Source organism: Chiloscyllium plagiosum, unplaced genomic scaffold, assembly GCF_037043375.1.
Source record: "Chiloscyllium plagiosum isolate Xiang-an unplaced genomic scaffold, Cpla_swu_hap1 HiC_scaffold_20, whole genome shotgun sequence".
In the NCBI taxonomy this organism is placed as follows: Eukaryota; Metazoa; Chordata; class Chondrichthyes; order Orectolobiformes; family Hemiscylliidae; genus Chiloscyllium; species Chiloscyllium plagiosum.
This window is the reverse complement of record NW_028270158.1, coordinates 2,782,222-2,800,826: the sequence shown is the minus strand read 5'-3', so window position 1 is coordinate 2,800,826 and position 18,605 is coordinate 2,782,222. Positions and strand designations below refer to the sequence as shown.

Genomic DNA, 18,605 nt, shown 5'->3' with positions numbered 1-18,605 from the left:
ATGACAGTCAGTGTTGACAGAAATACTTCAAAACCTCTCTTGTCACTGCATGACATTGGCACAAAAATCCTGAGTCTGCGTTCCTTCTCGCAGAGCGCTTTAGGGAATATTTCCAGAACACCTGCACCGATCAACTCTACCTCCCCTTGGCCCAACATTTCAACTCCCCCTCACGCTCTGCCGAGGACAGGTCCTGGGCCTCCTCCACCGCTGCTCCCTCACCACCCGATGCCTGGAGGAGAAACGCCTCATCTTCCGCCTCGGAACACTTCAACCCTAGGGCATCAATGTGGACTTCACCGTTTCCTCATTTCTCCTCCCCCCACCTTACCCCAGTTCCAACCTTCCAGCTCAGCACTGTCCTCGTTTCCTGTCCTACCTGCCAATCTTCCTTCCCACCTATCCGCTCCACCTTCATTCCCACCCACATCCACCTATTGTACTCTTGGCTAACTTCTCCCCAGCCCCACCCCCCTCCCATTTATCTCTCCACCCTGGAGGGTCCCTGCCTTCGTTCCTGATGAAGGGCTTTTGCCCGAAATGTCGATTTTCCTGCTCCTTGAATGCTCCCTGACCTGCTGTGCTTTTCCAGCACCACTCTAATTTAGACTGTGATCCAGAGTATCTGCAGTCCTCATTTTTGCCTTGGTCACAAAGCAGCCACACAAATTCTCAATTGTGCTAATAAGCAATAAGTGGAGGCAGGTAAGAGAAAACAAAGTATTATCTGGTTATGCTTCATGTGCTGTTCAAGATATGGTAACAATTGGTTGAAAAATGGCAGATCAGGAACTCTTGCTCTCTGTCAAATATTGGTGGGTAGAGGAATGGAAAGGTCATTCCGATAGTTGGGAAACAGAGGGAAGTCAAAGAATAAAGCAAAGAGATATATCATGTCAAATAACTCAAGTTACAACAAATTCTTTAAAATTATTTTATGATAAGCTGTGACATTTGAGAGCTTCATAATTAAATATTTGATATTAACAGCATACTTTATCATCTAAATTCTAAAAATGTGCCTCAAAAGCATCTAAGATGTGTCAAGACTCATGAATATAACCAACCAGCAGCGTCAGAAAGTTTCCAGTCGAGTGGCTTTCCTTAACGGGGCTCTGTACATGACCACTTTTCAACAAGCTTTATTCAGTAAAGTTGACCATTTGCAAAGATGCACAGTTATACCCTACAGAGTTACTGGAACAAAAAATTATTTTCAACTCACCAAGCGCTTAAGCAGGCGGAGTTCAAGATCAGAGACTGAACTGCTAAATTGTGATGCAAATGAACACATCTGTTGGCACCGTTTAATTAAGTCAAATAACGCTGCATCCAAACTCAAGGCTTCTGGGGTCCTGGTTCGCAAACTTTCAAAGTGAAGTATTGTGCTACAGAGGAAAGTTACCTGAAGAAATGGAAAACATTGTTAACAATGCTGAAGAAGAAATCCTTGATTCTTTTAAGCATTAACTTCTTTTAAACAAAAGTTCACTTTTGGGAAGCTACATCACAGGCTCGGGTTGTTAAATGGCAAGTAACATTCAAGCCACACAAGTGCTGAATATTGCCAGACAGAGCGCATTTAACCATCTTCTACTGAAGTCCTCTTGGAGGTTACAACTGACCAGAAATTGAACTGTACCAGCCACATAAATACTGTGGCTACTAAAACAGGTCAGGGGCTAGGAATCCTACCGTGAGTAACTTACCTCCCGACTCCCTAAAGCCCATCCAGCAAGGCACAAGACAGGAGTGTGATGCAGTCTGGATGGGTGCAGTTCCAACACTGAATGAGCACACTTAAATACCACTCCATTTAACACCTTCACCATTGATTCACTCCACCACACACAGTGACAGCTGTGTGTAGTAACTATCAGATACTATGCAGCAACTCTTCAGGACTCCCTCAACAGCACCTTCCAAACTATTAAATTCTACCACCTAAAAGGACAAAGATAGCACATGCACAAGACGCTCCGCTTCCAGCCAAAGCCATCTGGAGTTGGAACTATATCTCTGTTCAATCAGTGTCATTAGGTCAACATCCTGGAATTATGTCCCAAAGAGCTCTGTGGGTGCACTTACACTGCCTGGACTGCAGTGACCCAAGGTGCTGCTTCACCATCACCTTTTTGAGAACAATTAGGGATGGATAATAAATCGCTCAAACAAATATTAGCTTTGAATTTTTCTGAAGATCTGTCAAGAGACACATGGAGCTGAAAGTGGGGAAAGAAAGCAACATCTGAGAAGCATGGCCCCTTATAGCATAGGAACACCTAAGCAGCAATGCTGATGGACATCACTCAATATATTCAAAAACCACCTTAGCATCAGTCAAAATGTGGTTTTAGGTTTCATAAAGAACAATGCTACACATACTTGATTTGCTCGTTGACTTTCCTTCATGACCATATTCCTCCTTTCAGTGATAGTGGCCTCAAAATCTTGTAGAATAGGAGCCAAAGCAGGATTCGCTCCTCCAGCCCATTTCAAACGCTGCTCAATACTAGCTTCTAAAGCTGCCAGCTTTTCCTGTGGGGTTCAAAATTTGTTAAATAAAATGATTAGGTGATAAACTTAAGTTTTTTTTATATGAACACATTTCTAGGCAGCTAAAAAATTATGACATAAAATGGCAAATATATCATTAAAATTTAACATAAAAGAACACAAATGTATTTAAATTTCTATAATTGAAGCAACAGCACAAAGTCGCTAGTCCTGGATAACATCATTTGGCCTGGCAAGCTTTGACCCATGGCCACTCACTTGAGAAATTCTATCTTGAAGTGACAAAATCCCCATGTCATTGTAAAAGGGTGTCTTTTGCATTCCAATGACAGCAGCTTTGTAATCCACTGCGATTTTGGGTGCGTCAAATTCATGGCATTTATAAAGACCAGATTTTCAACAATATGCTTGAGTTATGTATTCTAAATTGTAAATAGATTTGCAATTATGTCAATCTGTATATAACAAAAGCTCAACAATGGGCAATGCTGAAGGCTCGATATTAGCCTGCACATACAAGTTAACATCTCCAGCCACCTCAGATAGACCATCATAATATGGGGATAATGGTTACTTTAACCAGTTGTCAGCTTTGACTGACAGCACCAGTCACACTAGAGAAACGTCTCCTGCCCATATTGCACAAAGCTAGTCATTTACCTGTACGGTAGCAACAGAAACCTCCAGCTGACTAAGTGCATGCAGTTTCTTTTTCATATTGGATAGAATGCCTGAGCGAGGTGGAGGTGTAACAGTGGAAATAGGCTGGGTTCTATTGATGAGAATATCTTCATGCTGCCACTGTTAGGAATGAATGGAATATAGTCAACACAGATCAATTACACACGATATGAATTCAAAATATGTACAGAGAATATTGCTGTTAATGAGTCTGCATCTTTAAGCAAGATGTTCAATTGTATGGAAAAATTTCTAATGCTGAGTACTTTACCTTTATTATAAGATCACTGTTATGTTAAAGAAGACAGCAAGAAAAGTGAGGTGTTAAAAAATTATTTCTAAATGCATAAATATCAAATAAGTTCAATCTTAAAAAGAAACTGTAGCTCCAATCTCGACACCTCTCAAAAGAATCTACCTCACTGTTTGCCCACTGCAATGATTTATAGGGAACTGCCTATACACATTGGATCAAATTTCAAGCTAGTTTGAGGAATAAATCGAGAGCTGCCTAACATCATAAATGGGAATGTAAATCTTTTACAGTGAAGTTTCAGAGGGTCAGGTTGTTCTGTTGCAGTAGAGGAATACCCTTCATATGTTTATGGTGTTTATGGAGTCTGCTAAATGGAGAGGGAGATGGAGAGGAGACATAGTTCAAACAAAGGGTATTCCGTACACTTTGCTTTGCCCTTAAACAGAATGAGAATAAAAACATAAAGCAAGAGCTTACCTGAAACATTGCAATCTGTATCTGCACCCTCTGAAAACTGGTCTTACATGATGCAATGTTAGTCTCTAACCTGCGAACCAGGTCATGCTTTTTCCAGGCAGTGTCATATGAGCTGGCCAGAACAGTGGCTCTGTTCATAACTAATTGCGAAAATCTGCCAACCTGAATATTGTGTTCCACTGCTTTCTTACAAAGGTCATCCACAGAGACCTTACTTTCAGCACCAAAGTCTTTGGCTTCTACCTGTGCAATAATGTCCACACCAAGAGCACTGATGTAACTGCAAAGAGTTAAGCCAAGGGCTTGGGTTGGCAGGCCGATCAAAAGCTGTCTGACAAAGTCTGCTGTAAAAGCCTTTATTGGCTTGGCCATTTGATCTTCACTGAAGCAGGAACTTCTGTACATGGATTTTACATTAACCATTGGTACAGGACCATTCAATGAACTGGGATCATCGAGAGGAATAGCCCCTGGAGAATAAAATACAGTGTGCACATTACAAATGTGACATATAAGAGCCGTTACAAATACAGAGAGAGATTTCAGGGCAAGCCTTTAAATTAAAACTAAAGGGATTCAAATTAATTTGTCAAACATAAAAAGAAATGAGAATTCATAGCGACTCAAAATAAACGCATTTGTTAAACATTTTAGGTGCCATACGCAAGGTTGCTAAATAAGACAGAGCCCACAGTGCTAGGGAATGGATAGAGGATTGGCTGACTGACAGAAATCAGGGTAGAGAAAGCGAGGTCTTTTTCAGGATGGCAGCCAGTGATGAGTGGAGTTCCTCAGGGGTCTATGTTGGGACAACAATTTACGGTACACATCAAGTGGAAGAAGGAACTGAGGATATTGTTGCCATGCTTGCAGATGATGCAGAGACAGGTGGAGGAACAGGTTGTGTTGAGGAAATGGGGAGGCTGCAGAGGACCTTGGACAGGCTAAGAGAGTGGGCAAAGGAGTGGCAGATAGCATTTAATGTGGGAAAGTGTGAGGGTCTGCACTTTGGTAGGAAGAATAGTGGTATAAACTATTTTCTAAATGGGGAAAAGGTTTCAGAATCTGAAGCACCAAGGGACTTGAGAATCCTATTTCAGGATTTTCTTGAGGTTAACATGCCCATTCAGTTAGGAAGGCAAATGCAATGTTAGCATTCATTTCAGGAAGATTAGAATACAAGAGCAGAGATGTACTGCTGAGGCTTTTAAGACTCTTGTCAGTCTGCATTTGGAATATTGAGAGCAGTTTTGGCAATCCCAGGTATGAAGAGCTTGTCATATGAGGAACAGGTGACAACTCTGGGTCTGTATTCAATGGAGGTGTGAAGGATGAGGGGATCCAATTCTAACTTAGAGAATACTGAGTGGAGATGGTGTTTCCACTAGTAGGAGAGAGTAGGACAGAGTACAACCTCAGAGAGAAAGGACAACCCTTTAGAACCAAAATTCAGCATGTCCATAAGGATCCTCACCAACTTCTACAGATGTACCATCGAAAGCATATTGTCCAGGTGCAGAATGGTATGGTATGGTAACTGCTCTGCTCAGGGTCATAAGGAACTACAGAAGGTTTAGCACACAACCCCCATCATCATGGAAGCCAACCCTCTGTCTATAGACTCCATTTACACTTCTCGTTGCCCAAGAAAGACCCATCCCACTCTGGTAATGCTCTCTTTCAACTTCTTCTGACAGGCAGGAGATACAGAAGCATGAACACATACCAACAGTTTCAAGAACAGCTTTGTCCCCACCATCATTAGACTGATGAATGGACTCTGACTTCAAATAACATTAACCTTTATTTAATGTTGATCTTGTTTTGCCCACCTCCTGTGCAGTGTAACTTTGCACCTCACTGTCTCAGTACCCTTTGATCTATATGTCCTTACTTACTATGACCTGCCTGTACTGCCTGCAAACATAGCTTTTCACTGTACTCAGGTGAATGGGACTACAGTGAATCAAATCAGATGAGGAGAAACCTCTTCAGCGAGAGGTGGGGAATCTGTGGAATTCATGGCTGCACAGACGCCCAGGGATTTAACACAGAGAATAGATAGGTTTTGATTGGCAAGGGGATCAAGGGTTACAGGGAGAAGGCAGAAGCATTGGGTTGAGAAGCATACCAGCCATGGAGCAGACTCAATGGGCTGAATGGCATCATTCTGCTCCTATGTCTTAAGGTTTATTGCACCTGTGAAAACTGGCAGCAAATTCTAAGATGCTGGTGTACAAGACTGTTCAGCTGCATACCTAACCTTAGAAGAATGGCAGGTGTAAAACAGAAGATGCATGGACACATCATTCAGATGGTACCTTTGGGTTACGTGAGTGGAGCAATAATGGTGTCCATTGTGTATGTAGTTACTTACTAAAGTAGATAGTAAAAGTACAATAAAAACATGTAATCTTTACTTAGGACAAAGTCATTAAGTTGAATGGAGCACATACTTAATTCAAATTTTGGCAATTCATGGTAAAACCTCTAAACTGTCACTTCAGCTATTTACATTAATCAGAAGATCATCCACTCATTCATTAATTAATTTCATTGCTGTAATAGAAACTGCAAATTATCACTATGGGAAGGAGATAAAAACAATTTTACATAACTATGTTGTACAACAGAACCCAACTTTAATACACGTCTGCATGAACTGTGGAGACAGCTGAGTGTGTTCAAACTTCAAAAGTGGACATCATCCTTATACATGTGTCAAAGTATCCTTTCACAACAGCAATAACAAACTTTTATATAATATGAATTATTTTAAAACAAACTTTCAAGTATTACCTGATAATGTATGAGCAAAAGTACCACAAAGTCGGAAGAATTCTTTTATAGTTTGTAGCCGTTTCAGGAAGAAGATCTCTTCCAACACTAGTCGGTGATTGTCATCATCAAAGAAATTGACCTGGGTACTGCGGGCCTCTCTGATAATGTCAATCTTCCGCCATGCCAATGGTACCTCCATCTTGTTCAACTACAAGGATAATTATTACACAATTGAAAATGAGATCTCAACACAAATAAAAACCAAAGGAACTGCAGATGCTGTAAATCAGAAACAAAAACAGAAGTTACTGGAAAAGCTCAGCAGGTCTGAAAGCATCTGTAAAGAGAAATCAGAGTTGACACCTTGGGTCCAGTGACCCTTCCTCAGAAGGGTCCGTTCTGAGGAAAGGTCACTGGACCAGAAACGTTAATTCAGATTTCTCTTTACAGATACTGCTAGACCTGCTGAGCTTTTCCAGCAACTACTGTTTTTGTTACAGATCAATACGTGTAGCTAAATTTATATTATTGCTTTAATAACCTGCATTATACATGAAGGAAATAATTCAGTGCTTTAAATACTGTAATCAGGAACAAGGTGGTTTACAATAATACATATCATAACTTGATATATGCTTTCACAAAATCGGATAACACACAGAGTACACACAGTTGAAGGTACAAGAAAAAGTTTCAATTCAACGACATTTTCAGTGTGGGAAAACTAAGCCACATCTACACAATATACGCACAAGAATTTGGGGATTTGTAATATAACTACACAAACATATTACCTTCTCAATTAATAAACCAAATGCAATTTCCACTTGAGCAAACATCCCATCAAAAGCTACAAGTAACATTTGCCCAGCTGACATTTTAGGTGTCTGTTCCACTGTAACATCCACGCTTCTTGGTTGAATCAACTCAGTATACTGGGCACGCAGCATCCTATTGGGACAAACATAGCAAATATGAAGGCTCTGCTCAAATAACTTGCATGCCTGCAGTCAAAAGTATGAACGGCTCAAAATTGCATCTTGTGTCAAAGGAGCTAACTTATATCCAACTCTCATGATATTAAATAAAATCTCTTTGGTACCTTCTGCCTTTCTATTGAAAAGTTATCTGCCTTCAGGAACATGATTTTCTGTGTAATCTTGCACTAGAAGGTGCAATTATTAAAAAAAATCTGAAAATGTGGTGCCCTCTACAGGGACCTTTGAGCACAGCAAGTGTGCATTGAATTTGACTGAAGTATCCTCACAACAGGCAATAGGATAGATGCCAACCCGAACCTCACTTATGTTTCCAAAGCGTTGTGAAGAGGAGTCAACCAAACCAAAACGGTAACTTTGCTCCGCTCTCCACGAAGGCTACTAGATCTGCTGAGTTTCTCCAGCATTTTGTTTTTAATTTTCAACATCTGTACTACTTTGGTTTTGTTTTGAGGCACCTCAGTTTATATGCAGGGATAATTTAGCTGCTCATGCCAACAGAAAACTGTAGCTGCATTATGTATCTGAAAACTCACCACCTGATGCCCACCACATGCATTACCACAAGACAAATTCCCCACCAGCTGTGGCAATTCAAAACCAATCCATGTGTTCTCCAAGTTTTGACGACAGTTCAAGAAATTATTTAATCTCGAGCAACGTCAAATTAACCTGTATAAAGCACTCCCAATGTCACTGCTACTATAACTACATGTAATTATGTAGCATAGTTGCTTCAAGGCCTTTCATAGTAGAATAAGCAGCAAAATAATTAGCATAAAGGACCATGTATTAGCTGCTTGTTCTTTAGCTCAAAGTATAACAGAACCAGGCTGCTGGCGAAGAAAAAACATAACAGTAGCGTGATATACTGTTAAACATAGCTCACATTTTCTTCTGTTAAAAATAAAGCATCAGCATCACAAGAAATGCATTAAGCAATCATTCATTTACCTGGTAACATCAATATAATGGGCATTGGTTTCCTCCTCCATTCCCATTGCAGCATTTCTCAAATAAGCCTGCAGAGAATCGATCAGCATTTGCAAAGAAACACCATCAGTTGTCTGTTCAATAATATTATCCAGTTCATTAAGCATGTTTTGCAATGTATTTTCTCCTTTCATCATGCATCTAAGAGCTTCTGGAAAGATAATCTGTCTGAAGTTGGTGTTTAGTTCCTGTTGAAAATCATATCCAATTGTTAACAAAGGGTTATGTTATTTGAATTAAGTCAGCAGATTATTGACACCTGAGAAACGTCCTTTAGCTGCACTAACCTGCAGAGAAGTGTATACTCCATTGGCCAAATACACAGCTTCTGATGCTTCTACTGGGTTTGGAATATCAAGATCCTGTGGAACCAGCTGGCATTGCTCAAGAAGTTGTACAAGACAGGTCACATTACCACTCATACTACACAGCTCCTCTAAAAACCAAGCACCATCTCTGGAAGTCAGATCAACAAGTTGCTCCCCTGCACTCGAAGCAGCTCCTTCCATCATGAGGTTGCGTCTGTAACATAATTGAAGAAAGAGTTAAGGATGGACACACGCATCCTCAAGAATGTACTATGTGCACAAATTACTTACAACAGGCCAACCTTCCATTTTTAATTCAATTAGGATTTTTAATCTGCAGCAATGGGTTGTATTTCCAAAATGTCAAAAACATCAGATATTCAAACCAATGACAGTTCACTAGTTTTGTCTAAAAGCATTTTTCCCCTATAATGTGTTTTGAACCGAACCCAACCCAACCCCTCAAAACATCCTTAAGCAGGTAGCCCAGATTGCAACTTTGCTATTTGTTTTGGTAAGTGTACAGTGGATATTCCCAGAGTAAATTAGCTGATTCGAATGCCAAGTTTTAAACAAACAGAATTTATTTACAAAATTCTGGAATGAAACACAAAGAACAGAAAACAGAATACCGGATAGCCTATACTAGCCGAAAACCCGACAGACTATCCCGCTTAGTGATGCTGCTCTGAAAACACTTGCAACAATCCCCATAAACAGACCACTTAGCACAAAGAGTGTATATGACACAAAAAGCTTGTAGGTTACGAAGTCAGAAGGAGGAAGAGAACTAGCAGCCTTTCTTCACACACTGCTACTGAACGGAATCAAAAACTCTAATCTAAACGATGGCTAGTTATGTAGCTAGCAGGGCACACCCCTTTGATTCAAGTTGAGAAAGTCTTACTGAAAAAGCACAGATCGGGCAGCATCAGAGGAGCAGGAGAATCAATGCCAATGTCATCTACTGCATCCGTTGCACCCAATGTGGTCTCCTCTACATCAGGGAGACAGGACGCCTACTTGTAGATAGTTTCAGAAAACATCTCTGGGACAGCCGCACCAACCAACCTCACTGCCCCATGGCTGAATACTTCAACTTCCCCTCCCACTCCGCCAAGGACATTCATATTCCACCCTGGAATCCTGCAACCACACGGGATAAATGTGGATTTTTCCGGTTTCCTAATTTCCCATCCCCCCACTTTATCCTAGTCCCAAGCCTCCAGTTCGGTACCGCCCTCATGACCCATCCATCACCTTTCCCATCTATCAGCTCTATCCTCCACTCTGACCTATCACCTTCTCCCTCACCATCTACCTATTGCATTCTCAGCAACCTTACCCCCCCAGCTCTGACAACACCCCCCCACCCCGCTCAGCTCCCCAGCCCACAAGCCTCATTCCTGATGAAGGGCTTCTGCCTGTAACATCGATTCTCCTGCTCCTCGGATGCTGCCTGACCTGCTGTACATTTCCAGCAACACACTCTCCACTCTGATCTCCAGCATCTGCAGTCCTCACTTTCTCCTTCTCCCCTTTGATTATACCAGTTTGTTTTTAAAGACATGAAAGCCTTAGGCCAGAGGCATTATCTGTTAGGGGTAAACAAAAAGGGCCCCAATAAACCTTTCAAACTCAACCTAGTTGGAGCCTGGCCAATTGCCCCCTCTCTGGGGAAAAAAACTCAAGGGCACAGTAACCTCGTAAAAAGACCAACACTGTGACAAATATAGCGTTCAATGAAGTTGAATGAAGGCAATTAAAACAACCTGGAAACTCATCTTAAATTCCTTTAAAATAACAATTCTTAAGATAAGCTTTTATTTCTGTCGGTTACAGTTAGGAGCTACAGTATAACAGCTAGACTATACCTTGTTAATGTGCAAAGGGCAGAGATTATGACACTAGCAAGACTCAAGGATCCCTCATCGCCATTTTCAAGAAGAAAAACCTTTATGCAGCGCTCAATTTCCTTCAATTGTTCTTCACAAACCGGGAGGGTGACAGATTCCTGCTTCAGACGTTCAACCTGTCTGATTAATCGACTGTTAACATCTGCAGCAAAATGCTGGAGTGTCATCTCGGTAGCAGTTATGAACTGGCAAACTGTTGGAGGTTGCTGAGGGGCATACTGTATCTCATACCTAGGAAACAAACACGTTAATGTTGCATATATTAAAGATGTGGGCCCATTGAGCTTTATTACATACAATAATACTTTACTGGCTCATGCAGAGGCTTACACTACATTTGCTTCAAATCAAATTCTATTTCTTCTGGAGATTTGTAATTGAGCCAATCGTTCCCATCAGCAACTAGTTGGCAAGTACGTTTATGCATCGTGCACCCAAGCACATTCAAGAACAACTTTATCCACAATCCTGAACAACCAGAGTGGCTGCACATGGGCTCAGCTTGCCAGGTACTGTTACCTTTCGGCATCTTCCAATGGCCAGTCCTCCCCACGGCACGGTGGCTCTGTGGTTAGCACTGCTGCCTCACAGCAGCAGGGACCTGGGTTCAATTCCAGCCTCAGGCGACTGTCTGCAGAGGTTATACATTCTCCCAGTGTCGGCGTGGGTTTCCTCCGGGTGCTCTGGATTCCTCCCACAATCTAAAGATGTGGTCAGGTGAATTGGCCATGCTAAACTGCCCATGCTGTTAAGTGTATTAGTCAGGGGTAAATATAGAGTAGGGGATTGGGTCTGGATGGTCGGTGTGGACTTGTTGGGTGAAATGGCCTGTTTCCATATTGTACGGAATCTAAACTAATCTCCCAGGTGCCTATGAACTTGAATATTAGGATTTTATAAACACATCTCTCCGTCTCCACCTGACCTTCTTAAATACTATGTAAGAGATCACCAGACAATGAAAAGAAATGGGCACCATGCTTACTTTCTTCATTAATTTAGATTACAAAATCAAGATCCCGCTTAAGTCCAGATTATCTAATGCAGCAAAGCCAATTATATTCACATTGACTGGACAGGATTGTTGAATTTACAAGGAAGCATAGTTCAATCTCCAATTAACTTGTGGCCACAATTTGCATAAAACTCACTTTCTGTACAGTTCCTGGCAGTGTTCCACTGTCATATCACAAATCAGTTCTTCCATCCATGTTTTCCACTGTTCCATCCTATGTTTCTGGAAAACAGCCTTTGGATACTGCAGAGCCACAGCAGCGTAGCTGTGCAGTTGTTCCAGGCAGCCACGTAAGATAGTACGGCGTTGTTGTAGCAGTGCGCCAACCTCTCCTTCCAACTGTTCACACTGGCTGATTAGGTGGGCCTGGCCTGCATTCTGCAGGAAGGTTGTGGCTGGTACATAGCTTGGAGCACCTGTGTGAAAATAAACAAGGAAAATGTTCAAACTAGAAAGACATTCACTTTAGCATACTGTACATTAACATATGAATTCAAAGCAAAAGGCCACTTGGCCTCTGAAGCTTGCTCTGCCATTCACTAAGTTCATGGCTGGTGCAATTAATCCACACTTCTGACTATGCCTGATAACATTTCTCCCTTCCTTAGTGAGAATCTATCAGCGTCAATCTTAAATATGCCTTTTTTGGGGAAAGAGTCCAAATGTATGGGAGAAAATTCTCATTGGTGAGCACTTATTTCGAAAAAAGTGATCCTGCATTCAAAATTCTCCCACAAAATGAAATATTCTTCAGAGATTCCCAAGTTCAGCCCCTTCAGGATCTTAAATATTTCAATTAAGTAACTTGTAAATTCCAGCAGCTGAAAGCTTAGTCTGACCAATCCTTCCTCAGCAGACAACCCACCCTTTCCAGGTATTCCTCACTAAGGAAGCTTTAGTGCATTAAGGGCATTGCTTTACATTTTAAACAAATACGAAAATAATTCCTAAATGAAAGGCAAACGAGCAGATTAAGACCAACTTGTAATGCTGACTAAATATAATAGTCAAATGTCTGTTCACACCATACATTGTCAGGGAAACTGATTTAGATCGGTGTTGAAACAAACTTGAAGTGCCACAATTTACACACATGCAACAAAATCCCACATGATTGCTGGTAGGATTACTGCAATACCAGTTTTGTCATCAACACCAAACTCAGCAAAAACTGACTGAAGAACATTTCAGATTTACTCTTTTCCTTATATGAAAATAGAAGGCCCGTGAAACATATCGTTTAAAATCACACTAATTGAATTAATTCTGGGCATTCTATATGATACTAAACTTCAGTCTGACAATAAAAGATAGCTTACACTTGAAATCTACATGTCCTAGTGGTTCAGCTTTGCTAGTGAATAGTCATTACCTAGCTCCAGTGGAGTGCTGATATCCTGAAGCAGACTTGCAAGCTGTGTCGCTTCCAGATTTGAAAAGGCAGCCTGATATTGTGCAATCCACTGTTCAAAGTCATTCAACTTCACTTGAATAGCATCCTGTACAGCCAGTTGTTGAGATTGCAGCTGGGTATGTTCTGAATACCTAAATACAAGACCAACAAACAGTTATAATATGGATAATGTTACTCCTTTTGCTATTTCAGAAATTTTGCAGGTACAAGAAAGTTCCACTGGATGGAGCCTCAACTCCCACCTGGGAATACCAAGTCCCAGAACAAAACATTAGTATTTACCTTCAAATTGTTTTGCTTCATTTCCATCAGGTTTAATCATTTATATCCAACACGTTGCACAAGCAACAGAAAATAAAATGAACAATTCAGAGGATATTTTTGTTTCCAGTTTGTTCATGGGATGTAGTTATTGGTGTAAAGGCCAACATTTTTGTCCATCATCAATTGATTTTGAGAATGTACAGTCCACAGCATTAATTATTAAGTGCGTGGCTTAGTTAGTTATTTTGCTTATTCATTCACAGGAAATGACCATTGCTGGCCAGGCCAGGGTTTATTGCTCTTCCCGTATTGTCCTGAGAGTAGTTAAGAATCAACCACATTGCTGAGAGTCTGGAATCACAAAGACCAGACCAGGTAAGGATGGCATTTTCTTTCCCTAAAAGATATTAGTGAACTAGGTACACTGACAATTGACAACAGATTCATGGTCATCGTTAAGAATCTTTATTCCTGGTTTTTCACTGAATTTAAACTCCACCATCTACTGCGGCAGGATTCAAACCTGGGTCCCGAGAAAATTACCTGATCTCTGGACTAACATTAGATTAGATTACATTACAGTGTGGAAACAGGCCCTTCGGCCCAACAAGTCCACACCGACCCGCCGAAGCGAAACCCACCCCATACCCCTACATTTACCCCTTACCTAACACTACGGGCAATTTAGCATGGCCAATTCACCTGACCCTGCACATCTTTTGGACTGTGGGAGGAAACCAGAGCACCCGGAGGAAACCCACGCAGACACGGGGAGAATGTGCAAACTCCACACAGTCAGTCCCCTGAGGCGGGAATTGAACCCGGGTCTCAGGCGCTGTGAGGCAGCAGTGCTAACCACTGTGCCACCGTGCCGCCCAACAATACAACAATAATACCACAAGACTGTCACTTCCCCTAAAGTGCACATTCTGTGGGACTGAAGTAATGTTTAGGTCAGATAGGCAAGGACGTCAAGGTTTCCTTCTGGAAAGGAATTAATGAACCAGAGGTGGTAGCTTCATAGTCACCACTGCAGAGGCTTGCTGTTTACCCCAGACTTATTTAATAAACTGGATTTGAAATCTCTAGCTGTCATGATAGGACCTGAAGTCATGACCCTGCATCGTTGACCCAAGACATGGATTACTAATCCAATAACATAACCGTTCTGATACTGGACACCTATTGGGTTATAGCATAAAGAACATGTTGAACATCAGTGTATTTTTAAAACTGAGCTCAGCTATGCAGCCTTCTATGTAGAATGGGCAACAACTTACTTAGTATAATACCTGAAGTATTTCACAGACAGACATCCATATGTTGGATTAGTCTTTCAGATTTACAAGGATTTTATCGTAAATCTATAGTTTAGCATAAACACCCATAGCATAGACAAACGTGACGAGGACATGCTATGACCTAACTCACTAGCCACGCTACTTTATATAAAACACATTTCGGAACTGAGCCAGGCTTCTCCGACCACTCAGGTTCATGACAGCCCATAAACTGACAGCCACTCACAACCACTCACCAGAACAAAAAGACCCTATACCCATCATGTGTAAGACTAACGTAATTTACAAGATTCCATGCAAAGACTGCATGAAGCATTGTATAGGGCAAACAGGCAGACAACTAACAATCTGCACCTACCAACACCAACTAGCCACTAAGTGTCACGACCAGCTGTCCCGAGGAGCCACACATAGAGATGGGACCACAAATTCAACTGGGACAACACAACAATCATAGGACAAGCTAAACAGAGGACCGCATGAGAATTTCTCGAAGCATGGCACTCATCCATGGACGATTAACAAACACGTTGACCTACATCGGCCACTACAACGAACTACTAGAAGCAGCAGAAATGGAACCAAATAATTTCCAGAAGAGACAGTACAGCAGCGCTTCACAGGAGGTTCTAAAGCACTGAAAATGTCACCTGACAGGAGATGAAATGTCTGCAAATCAACTTCCCACCTCGGCAAACATACCCACAACCACGACACACACCCATTCCCCTCTTTCCTTTCTGGATTGTTTTCCCCTGAATTGTCCAGAGGCCAAGCCCCCACTGGGGAAGAACCCAGCTCCTCTTTAATATATTTTCTGATCAACCTGTTCAGAGATATTACCACCAGGGGGCAGGCCTCCTGATGCAGAGGCAGGAACACTATTACTGCACTCAAGAATGGATTATTTTACATGACCAGCTCAAACTTTCTGAAGAGAACCTTTGAAGTAAAGAAAGCATTTTCCAATTTTACATAATCTTCCCATGTAATTACAAACCATGAGAAATATTTTCCTCGGATTCTAAAGTTGTGTTTCAGCTAAGAGCTCACTTCTTATTGTTCTTACCCAGAAAGGCTATCAAGATGATAATTTTTAAATTCTGGAACATAATTTGGCTTGCTCAAGCATTAAGCAAATTTTAGAAAGTCAGATTTGAGTGTTGTAGCTTGTTATCATCAGCTTTGAGTTATCCTTAATAGTGGCTATAATCATTTTAGTATCTTTCAACCAACTTTCAGCATATTTGCTGATCAGTGAAAATGTTTTAAAATTTAGTATGTTAGTTGTAAACAATTTGGCAACATTACAGAAACATATGTAAATGTTATGTGCACACTGCAAACGCAGTTTATATTTTATACAGTTTGTATTCAGGAAAATTCAGAATATGTCAAATCAAACCAAAAAGATTCTTTAATTGAGAGAATCGGCCAAGTAATTATCCATATTGTTTTGAAAAGAGGCGTACCTTTGTTCCAATGTGAGAGCGGGGTGATCAGAAACATCAGCAGCACCTTCCAGAAATTCGATTTCCTCTAGCAATTTACCCTGCAGTTTCTCCACCTTTGTCAACTGCTCCTGGAGACTGAGATAATCCTCCAGACTTGTATCAAGTTTAGGAATGACTGCCAGCATATCATCTCGGTTCTTAAACCAGGTCACCTTAATGTTATGGATGAGGGGGAGAAGTAAAAGATTAAGAAAACGAAACACTCAGTTCACAGTTAAAGACACAAATAAATTCAAGCAGTTGCCCGCTTTTGAATTTAATTTTAAACTATTTGAAATCCATGACTTTGGGCATCCAAGATTGCAAAAGCCTTTAGCTTCATGAGCATGGTCCCTCCTCAAAGTTGAGAAAGGACAGCATTAAAACAAATTTGCAGCCTTTTCCTACTTCTGTATTAACTACCTCAGCAATAACGGATGCTCTTCAGTTGACCATTAAACATTTAGATATGGAAATGTATTGCAGTTAAGGTCCAGGTTCAGTCTCTGCCATTTTCTTTTTACCTTTTTTCCATCCTTTACACTGACAAATAATTGCCACAGTATTTATGTGCAAATAATTCAGTCTTAATTCACTCCAGCTGTGTTAGGGAGTGAACTTCCCTGGCTTCCCATTTACTGCAGAATTGGGAAATTGTGGAACAGCCAGGTCGGGAAAATCAGCCCTACAACCTTCCAACTTTCTCAAGGCCATCTCACACACAATTATAAAAACGGCCCTTTTTTGTAGTTCAGACCCTCAACCAAGACTAAAGAACAAAGAAAACTTACAGCACAGGAACAGGCCGCTCGGCCCTCCAAGTCTGAGCCGATCCAAACCTACTGTCTAAACCTGCCGCCCAATTTCTAAGCATCTGTATCCCTCTGCTCCCCATCGACTCATGCATCTGCGCAGATGCATCTTAAATGAATCTACCCTGCCTGCCTCAACCACCTCTGCTGGCAACACATTCCAGGCACCTACCACCCTCTGTGTGAAGTACTTGTTACTTGTATCCCTCTTAAACTTTTCATCTCTTACCTTGAAAGCATGACCTCTCATTAGTGAATCCTTCACCCTGGGGAAAAAGCTTATCTTTATCTCTGTGTATACCCTTCATGATTGCGTAGACCTCAATCAGGTCCCCTCTCAATCTCCTTTTTCTAATGAAAACAATCCTAACCTACTCAATCTCTCTTCACAGCTAGCAACTTCCATACCAGGCAACATCCTCGTAAACCTTTCCTGCACCCTCTCCAAAGCGTCCACATCCTTTTGGTAATATGGCGACCAGAACTGTACACCGCATTCTAAATGCAGCCAAACCATCATGTACAATTTTAACATGACTTGCCAGCTCTTATACTCAATACCTCGTCCAATGAAGGCAACTCTCCAGTCTATCTATATTCTCCTGTATTCTTTCTGCTTTCTGCTACTCCACCAATCCTCATATCATCTGCAAACTTGCTGATTATACCAACAGTGCCCTCTTCCAGATCATTTATGTATATTACAAACAACAGTGGCTCCAACACTGACCCCTGTGGAACACCACTGGTCACCTTTCTCCATTTCAAGAAACTCCCTTCAACTACTACTCTGTCTCCTGGTGTTCAACCAGTTCTTTATCCACCTAGCTTGAAGACCATGCACATCATGTGACTTCTCTTTCTCTATTAGTTTACCATGGAGAACCTTATCAAACACCTTGTTAAAGTCCATGTATATCAACTTGGTCACTTCCTCAAAGAACTCCTCGTTGGTAAGGCACTATCTCCCCTCCACAAAACCATGTTGCCCATCACTGATAAGCCCATTCTTCTCCAAATAAAAATAGATTTTATCCCTCAGTATCTTTTCCAGCAACTTTCCCACCACTGACATCAGGGTCACTGGTCTGTAGTTACCCGGAATATCCCTACTACCCTTCTTGTACAGGGCGATGTGAGCAACCCTCCAGTCTTCCGGCACCTCACCTCTATTTGAGGATGCCACAAAGATATCTGTCAGGGCCCCAGCTATTTCCTCTCTAGCCTCCCTCAGCAATGTGGGGATTTGTCCACCATAATAACTTCTAGCCTACTCAACACATCTTCCCTTATGTCAACGTGATCCAGACTAATCAAATTTCTAACTCTAATCTCAACATTCATCATGTCCCTCTCCTCAGTGAACACTGATGTAAAGT

At 41.4% G+C, this 18,605-nt stretch overlaps 1 protein-coding gene across 1 annotated transcript in view; it reads right to left on the bottom strand.

Annotated features, from left to right (window-relative positions):
- Positions 1–18,605, bottom strand: part of smg1 (SMG1 nonsense mediated mRNA decay associated PI3K related kinase) — a 170,740-nt gene that overhangs the window by 22,369 nt on the left and 129,766 nt on the right. The window contains exons 46-57 of the mRNA XM_087997587.1: positions 16,394–16,587; positions 13,315–13,487; positions 12,079–12,358; positions 10,886–11,158; positions 8,991–9,225; positions 8,665–8,891; positions 7,507–7,663; positions 6,731–6,920; positions 3,932–4,401; positions 3,178–3,318; positions 2,386–2,538; positions 1,226–1,405 (exon numbers count right to left, since the gene is read on the bottom strand). Coding sequence (XP_087853713.1) covers positions 1,226–1,405; positions 2,386–2,538; positions 3,178–3,318; positions 3,932–4,401; positions 6,731–6,920; positions 7,507–7,663; positions 8,665–8,891; positions 8,991–9,225; positions 10,886–11,158; positions 12,079–12,358; positions 13,315–13,487; positions 16,394–16,587 — 2,673 coding nt within the window. The remainder of the gene's footprint in view (positions 1–1,225; positions 1,406–2,385; positions 2,539–3,177; positions 3,319–3,931; positions 4,402–6,730; positions 6,921–7,506; positions 7,664–8,664; positions 8,892–8,990; positions 9,226–10,885; positions 11,159–12,078; positions 12,359–13,314; positions 13,488–16,393; positions 16,588–18,605) is intronic.